We start from the raw sequence: 8,143 nt of genomic DNA, 5'->3' as shown, positions 1-8,143 counted from the left end.
GGAGTGAGGAGGGGGGCAGTCCCGAGATCTCGCGAGAGTAGCAAGAAGCAGCCGCCGCCGCCGCTGTCCAGGGTCCTGCTGCCCCCCGGCGGCGGGAAGAGGCGGGGCCGGCGGGAAGGGGGCGGGGCCAGGGTGGGGATCTATGGGGCAGAGGGGCAATAATGGCGAGCGGGGGCGGGGCAGACCCTCTCCCCCCATCCATGGGCATCTTGTGCGTGAGGTGGATAGGAGGAGACCCTCCGTGGGGCAGGGAGCTGCTCTATGGGGTAGGGGAGACCCTCTACACAGTAGAAGAGACCCTCTATGGGGCAGGGAGCTGCTCCATGGGGTAGGGGAGACCCTCTACACAGTAGAAGAGACCCTCTATGGGGCAGGAGAGACCTTCCGTGGGGCAGGGAGCTGCTCTGTGGGGCAGTAGAGACCCTCTATGCAGTAGAGGACACTCTCCGTGGGGCAGGAAGCTGCTCTGTGGGGCAGTAGAGACCCTCTACGAGGCAGGAAGCTGCTCTGTGGGGCAGGAGAGACCCTCTATGGGGCAATGGATACCCTTCGTGGTGCAGGAAGCTGCTCAATGGGGCAGAAGAGACCTTCCGTGGGGCAGGGATCTGCTCTATGGGGCAGAAGAGACCTTCCGTGGGGCAGGGAGCTGCTCTGTGGGACAGTAGAGACCCTCCATGGGGCAGGGAGCTGCTCTATGGGGCAGAAGAGACCCTCCATGGGACAGGGGATACCCTTCGTGGTGCAGGAAGCTGCTCAATGGGGCAGGAGAAACCCTCCGTGGGGCAGGGAGCTGCTCTGTGGGGCATGAGAAACCCTCTGTGTGGTAGAGGAGACCTTCCATGATGCAGGGAGCTGCTCTATGGGGCAGGAGAGACCTTCCGTGGAGCAGGAAGCTGCTCCATGGGGCAGGAGAGACCCCCTACACAGTAGAGGACACCCTCTATGGGGCAGGAAAGACTTTCCATGGGGCAGGGAGCTGCTCTGTGAGGCAGATGAGATCCTCTATGCAGCAGAGGAGACCTTCTATGGGGCAGGGAGCTGCTCCATGGGGCAGTAGAGACCCTCTATGGGACAGTGGATACCCTCCATGGTGCAGGAAGCCACTCTATGGGGCAGGATAGACCTTCCATAGTGGAGGAAGCTGCTCTGTGGGGCAGGAGAAACCCTCTATGTGGTAGAGGAGACGTTCCATGGTGCAGGAAGCTGCTCTGTGGGGTAGGAGAGACCTTTGGTGGTGCAGGAAGCTGCTCTATGGGGCAGGAGAGACCCTCCGTGATGTAGGGAGCTGCTCTATGGGGCAGATGAGACCCTCTATGACATTCTCCAGCAATGCCTGGGTTGGGAGGCAAAGGGCAGGGGAAGGGACCAGACCAACTTGCAGTTGGGCCAAGAACCTCCTAAAGGGGACACAAACCCCAAATCAGCTGGAGGGCTCCAAGCCAGGTGAGGAGGACCCCATAGGCATCTCCTGCCCTCAAGCATCATCACAAGGAGCCCTGGAGACACCATTTGGACCTCCTGCCCCCTCCTTGTGTCTCAATGCAGCCTCATGATGGGACAACAGCTTCATTAGACTAATTAAGCTGCCCTCCCTTCTCGGGGTCCGGCCCGGAGCACGGAGGGTCAGCAAGGCCAACATCCCACCACGGGAAGCTGTGGAGAGCAGGGGAACAGCTAAACGTCCCTTTGTACCAGCAGGTCCTTGGCCACCACCCACCCCTGGCAGAGGAAGGACATCGCCCCGCAGGGGCAGCCTGGGAGGAAAACTGGCAGAAACAGGAAAAAATGCCTAATTTCACAGATGGTGAAGTGAAGGGAAGCAGGAAAATAAGCGTCCTATAGGTGACCACGTATCTGAGGGCCCAGCTGTCCACTCTGAGAACCTTCTGGGTCTTGGACCCCGAGCTGCTGCTCCCTGTGGAGAACATGGCCCAGCTCCAGCCCACCCATGGCAGGAGAGCGAGGGCAGGAACACCCAGGGCAAGGGGAGGAGGGGACGTGGCTGTGGGTCCCCATCATGGGACACCTCACAGAGGTGTTCTGAGAGCCAGAGTCCTGAGGTGGCTTTGCCCACACCATCTTCACCACCCTCAGAAATTTGGGGCTGGCCACCAACACATCCCTGCTCCCTGGGAAGGATTTTCTTGGCAGACCCAGCTCCATCCCAATTCCACCAGTTGCCAGGTCCCTCACTCAAGCCCAGAGCCACTGGAACTGCTTCCTGTCCCTTCTTGTCTCCTGAGCTTCCTCTCCTCTGGATTTGCTCCCCACCTGGAGATTAGGTCCATGGGTTGGTGGATCCACCAGCACAGAGCAGCAGGGACCAGGCTTAGGGATGGCTGTAATCCACAACCCTTGGGCTGGGCTTAAATAGAATTCCTGGGAGTGGGTGGGGGGTCCCAGGTGGGGCTGGTCAGGACAATTAGGGTTTATTAATGACCTCAGGAGCCTCAGGATGTTCTCTTGCTCTTTGTGCTGCAGCTTTGCAGAGTTGTCCTATAAAAGGGTTGGTTTGTTGGGGTTTTTTTCCTCCCTGTTTTCTTTTAGTGCTCAAAAAGATTATTATCTTGAGCTCTGCTGTTCTCCATTTATGGTGGAGATGAGGGGCTTCTCTTGATGGCTTTGTTCAGCTGGGAGCTGGTGTGACTGTAGGATGTTCCTGGGGTTCTCCTGGCATCTCAGGACAGCCCTTGTGCCCCTGGAGCTTCATTCTCTGGGGGCTGGTGCTACCCTAGGATGTTCCTGGGGTTCTTCTGGCATCTCAGGATGGCCTCAGCACCCCTGGGAGCCTGGAGCTGCATCTTCTGGGGGTTGGTACCACCCTAGGATGCTCCTGGGGTTCCTCTGGCATCTCAGGATGGCCCCAGCACCCTTGGGAGCCTGGAACTTCATATTCCAGGGGTTGGTGCCACTATAGGATGCTTCTGGGGTTCCTCTGGGAGCCTTGGGCTGCATCCTCTGGGGACTGGTGCCACACTAGGATGTTCCTGGTGTTCCTCTGGGAGCTTGAAGCTGCATCTTCTGAGGGTTGGTGCCACACTAGGATGTTCCTGGGGTTCCTCTGATTTCTCAGGATGGCCCCAGCACCCTTGGGAGCCTGGAAGTGCATCTTCCAGGGGTTGGTGCCACTATAGGATGCTTCTGGGGTTCCTCTAGGAGCCTCGGGCTGCATCCTCTGGGGACTGGTGCCACACTAGGATGTTCCTGAGGTTCCCCTGGTATCTCAGGATGGCCCCAGCACCCCTGGGAGCCTGGAGCTGCTCCCAGGAAGCAGCAGCTCCCAGACCCTACTTCGGACCGGGTCAGGGGGTCCTTCTGTGCTCCCCCCCGGGGCTGCCATCAGCCTGGGCACCATCCTTCCACCGGGTGCAACGTGATGAGTGGCTGAGACCTGAGCCGGGCCGATGTGACGCAGAGATGGACGGCGGCACCGACACTTTGTCCCTTGTATCGGATGCTTGGACTTTCCGAGCGGCTCCAGGCAGGGCCACCTGGGATGAAAGCAAATATAGAGAGGGCAGGTGGAGGACAGGGGCTCGGGTTTCTCCTCCCGATAGGAATATGTTTCTGGGGGGGTTATCTCCCCCTTTCCCCAGCCTTGGTGGGGGGCACGGTCACCTCTGGCTCCGTGCTGTCCCCCCCTCTCTGTCCTTGTCACTCAACCATCCTCTCTCTTGGCTCCTCTGCTGAAGGGCCCTTCCAAGCCCACACCTCCTGTGGGGTCGGGGACAGGTGAGAGGGTCCCCCCGGAATGGGGAGCCCCCCCTCAGATGACACCCCACCCTGTGCTGGCAGCCCCCGGCCCTGGGACATGGGATGCTCAAAGAGAAACCATAAAGGGAAAATGGGGAAAAAAAAAAAAAAGCCCAGTCCAACCCAGTATTCCTAATTTTTTTTTTTTTTTACTTCCATTCCTGCTTTTACCATCTGCCTCTTCTCCATTTTAAATGACTCCCCATCCTCTTTTTTCCCCAAATTCCCCCACGGCTGGGGCTGGCTCTGCTTTTGTCCCCCCCAACCTTCCTGGCTCCATCCTCCCTCTCCTCATTTCAGCTCTTTCCTTTCGCCTGGAACGACCGATCCACTCTGTTGTCCTCCAACAAATAAGCTGACAGGCTAATGAATGGCTTCAGATGGTAATTAGCAATGGAGTTGCTAATAATGAATTCCATTTACATTTTAAGCGCTGCAGAGGAAAAGCGAGACCCTGTCATTAATGCCCCCCCCCTCCCCCCCCTTTGCATTTTTGGGGGACGCACACCTTTTTGAGGGACGTGGAAAAGCTTGGCCGTGATTGCGCCTCGTCTGCCTCCATTTCCGAGGCTGCAATAAGGGAGGGAGGGAGGAGCTGCCTTCGCTTCCAGCATCTGATGGGGCAAGGAAGGCTCCCCAACACCACAAAAAAATGGGGCACGGGAGGCAGGAACTGGTCCTGGTCCAGGAAAAAGGAGGGCTTGGATGGTCCACCCAAGTGCCAGGGATTCTTCTGGCTGGAGCTGGGCACCAAGGACGTCGCCAGCCCTGGGTGCACCGAGGACGTCGCCAGCCCTGGGTGGCCCCATCGCCCTGCCAGCACCTGAATAACTGCTCCAATGGATCCCGGCGCTCCCTCGACCACACAACGCTCTGGGAATGGTTGATAAAACCCAATCCTGATTATTTTCCTAGGGTTTTAGCATCTCTTGAAGGCAGTTGTTTCCACGAGAGGCTTAATCCATCCCTGCCCACCCGAGGATGGAGCTGAGAGGGTGCCACACGCGGCCATCGAGTGGAAAGTGAGGGGAAATGGCAATTATTTTTGTCTTGTAGGAGTGAGGGATTCATGGTGGAAACACAGGGACCAAGCACGCTCGCTCCCACAGAGCTTGGGGTGGGACCTGGGAGATGCTGGAAGCCTGACTCCAGCACCAGGGGTGACCTGGGACCATGGGGGTGACCTGGGACCGCGGCGTTGCCCTGCCTCAGTTTCCCCTTCTCTGCCCGAGGGGCCTCGTGGGGGTCTCAGCTCCACCAGGAAACGATGCTCTCCATCCCCTGGAGGTGACTCATGGGGGGACCATCCCATCCCACGCCATCACCATCCTTCTCCCCACATCTGGTGGGGACCCGACCCACCCCTGGTCGGGTCAGGGGGTGTCCCACACCCACCCACCCCCAATTCCGGGTGCTGGTCCCCCTAGAAAGCTGCTTTGGGGACCCCAAGGGTTGACCCCCAGCCCCATCCTGTTTTCACCTCCGCGGGCGTGGGGTCGATTGATTTATTTATGTATTTTTTTCATGCCCTGCCGGGAGTGAAAACAATCCAGGGGCCCTCAGAGGCCGATAAGATTTGGCTGCAAGTCAACACTCGCCGTGTCTTTCCACTGTGCAATGATCCCCTCCAACCCCCCCACCAAGGGCCAGCGGGGCGGGCAGGGGACAGGCAGGTGACACAGGGGCAGGCAGAGGGCTGGCCTGGGGCAGGGACGTCGCCTCTGCCCCCGGGGAAGAGATTTGGGGGCAGAAAAGGGGAGATTTGTTCCGCCCTGCGAAATCCCCCTGGATTTGTTCCGCCCTGCGATAGGTATTTCTGTGGGGTGACCCCACGGGGGGCAGCTCCGTGGTGGGGTGTGGAGATGAGAGAGAGAGGGGGTCTGGGGAGAAGGGGGGATGGGGAAGGAGGAGGAGGAGGAGGAAGAAGTCACCCGTGAAAACCATCTCTGTTGTCACATCTGCTCCTCGGGGCTCTGGGGACAGAGAGAGCTTTTCCTGCGGGCTGAGGTTGTGGGGTATCGGGGGGGGGAAAGAGGGGGGGAGCAGAGCCCTGGCACGCTCAGTGCATGCCCCGGGCACAGCCGCGGTGCCATCTGTCAGGATTTCTGCTGCCCGTGGGTCCCAGGAGCTTCTCTGATGTCTACTAAGGGTTGGGCTGAGGCTGATGGCATCTCTGTGCCATCCCCGGGTTTTCTTATTCCCTCTGGGCATGTGGGCAGGGATGCTCCAGGGATGCTGCTGGGGATGCAGGCAGGGATGCTGCCAGGGATGCTGCCAGGCTGGTTCCCCACACTCTGCTGACATTGGCACTTGGGACTCGGGCGTCCTTGAGCGGAGCAAGCGCCGGGAGAAGGGACCAGGTTCTCTTTAAGGGGCAGGACTCCGAGAGCATCATGAAAGCAAGAGTGAGCTTCTTTCCCTCTGCCTTCTACCATCCCCTCCTTCCCTGCCCGCTCCTTTCCCCCGCTGGGCAGGGAGGGTGACGGGCAGGAGCTGGGTGCTGGGATGGGGGGCTGAGCCAGGGGAGGAGGAGGAGGAGGAGGAGGAGGAGGAGGGGAGGGAGAAGGGGAGGATCTGCTAATTACACAGAAGAGCTCTGGGGGCTGCCGAAGTCCAGAATGAAGAGAAGAGCAGCAGAAGCCAGTGCTGCAGCGAGAGCGGAGGAGCCTGAGCGTCACCCAGAGACAGGAGACTGTCGCTGTCCCCACCCGGGGGCACCCAGGGGGTCCTGCAGCCCTGTGTCCCCCCCCTGGGGACAGCCTCCAGCACAGCCACCAAGCCCTCTGCAGCCAGCCCTGGGTGAAGAGAGGGGAAGGAGTTGGTGGTCCCGAGGACACAGGGGACACAGAGCCAATCCTGCCATGGTCCCAGGGGGCTAGGACACCCCCCCAAAATCCCTGGGGAAGGGGTGAAGGATGGCCACCGAAGGAGGGGGAGCCAAGCCCGTCGCCCAGTCTGGGATGGAGAACTTCCGAAAGGTGAGGACCTCGGAGGAGGAGAGCCCTTTGCCCTTCCCCGACCTGCCCCCGGACGTGGTGGAGATGAAAGTGAAGGAGGGCAGCAAGATCAGGAACCTGATGAACTTCGCCATGGCCCAGATGGAGCTGAAGGGCCGGCGGCAGATCGTCTTCAGCGGCTGCGGCAGGGCGGTCACCAAGACCATCACCTGCGTGGAGATCATGAAGCGCAAGCTGGGAGGGCTTCACCAGGTCACCAAGGTACGCTACAAAACCCTGCTGGAGGTCTGGGAGAACCAAGACCCGCTGCCCGGTGGCCCGGCGCAGAACCTGACCGTCCATAAGAACGTCCCCTCCATCTGCATCCTCCTCTCCCGAGACCCCCTGGACCCCAACCAAACGGGCTATCAGCCCCCCGAGCCCCAGCACGGGCCACAGCTTGGTGATGCAGGAGAAGACACGTCCAGCTCTTCCACCAAGGGGCTGAAGCGGTCCTTGCCACCTCCCGGCGAGGAGCTGCTGACCAAGAAGTTGCAGGTACAGGTAGCCGAGAGCCCAAGGGACTCGGGGACCTCTGACCACCAGCCAGATGGCCACCACTGATCCCCCCCCACCTCCTAAACTGGGAGGAGATTGTACGCTGGAGAGATTTGGGGGGGGTTTAAGTCATTTTGCTGTGGATAATGCAGTGCTGGGCTTGCTGTGGGGTCACCAATGTGCTGCAGGCTCCCCCCGGCACAGGGGACCCCCATGGATGGGGGTCCTTGTCCCCAGATTAAAGGGTTAAACCAGCCAGCATTGGGTTATGGACTGAATTTCGGGGGGGAAGATGCATTGGGGGGAGCCGTTCACCCCACATTCGGCCACTCAGGGGTGATTCCACCATCAGCCCCACATCTGCAGTGACCCCCATGGACCAAGGGGAAGGTAGGTCCCCAGCGCCAAGTCTCAGCCACCAGGAGGGACGCTTTTGCCCCCACTTAACACCTTCATTAATCAAACCCGCTGACAATTGCCGCTGTGATTCTCCCAGAATCGAACGCACAAACGAGGGGACGGGTCGCTCCCTCTAATTTGTATTAGAAAAAGACAAAAATACGAGAGCCTTCCTCTTTCCACAGCAGATATTCCGGGTTGGGCTCCCCCCCAGAGCGGTGGGAAGGGTCTGGAGCTGGGGAGGGGGAGCGGTGGGAGGGCTGTCATTGTTGAGGGGTATTAGTTGTTTAGTGTAAATAAGTAAGTTTTAATTAGAATAAATTATTTAGAGTTATAATACAGGGGGTCGGGGGGGGTGTTATGCTGTTTGCTTAGCTTTACTTAACAGAGTAGCTAAATTTGCTGAAGCTTTTAGGCTGTGATAGTTATTTTTCTCGGTAATTTTCCTACCGGCTGGTGTGGGGCTGCATTTAGTCTTTTAGTGGTTTGATGTCACA

The 8,143-nt window shown here is 59.1% G+C and overlaps 1 protein-coding gene across 1 annotated transcript; it reads left to right on the top strand.

Annotated features, from left to right (window-relative positions):
* Positions 1 to 6,378: 6,378 nt before the first annotated feature.
* Positions 6,379 to 7,882, top strand: LOC106898442 (ribonuclease P protein subunit p25-like). The gene has a single exon (XM_014959690.1). It carries the CDS (start codon positions 6,669 to 6,671, stop codon positions 7,311 to 7,313), a length of 645 nt encoding a protein of 214 aa, XP_014815176.1. The 5' UTR covers positions 6,379 to 6,668; the 3' UTR covers positions 7,314 to 7,882.
* Positions 7,883 to 8,143: the final 261 nt, after the last annotated feature.

This window comes from Calidris pugnax, unplaced genomic scaffold, assembly GCF_001431845.1.
Source record: "Calidris pugnax isolate Ruff unplaced genomic scaffold, ASM143184v1 scaffold480, whole genome shotgun sequence".
NCBI classification, from domain to species: domain Eukaryota; kingdom Metazoa; phylum Chordata; class Aves; order Charadriiformes; family Scolopacidae; genus Calidris; species Calidris pugnax.
This window is presented reverse-complemented; position numbering and strand designations above follow the sequence as displayed.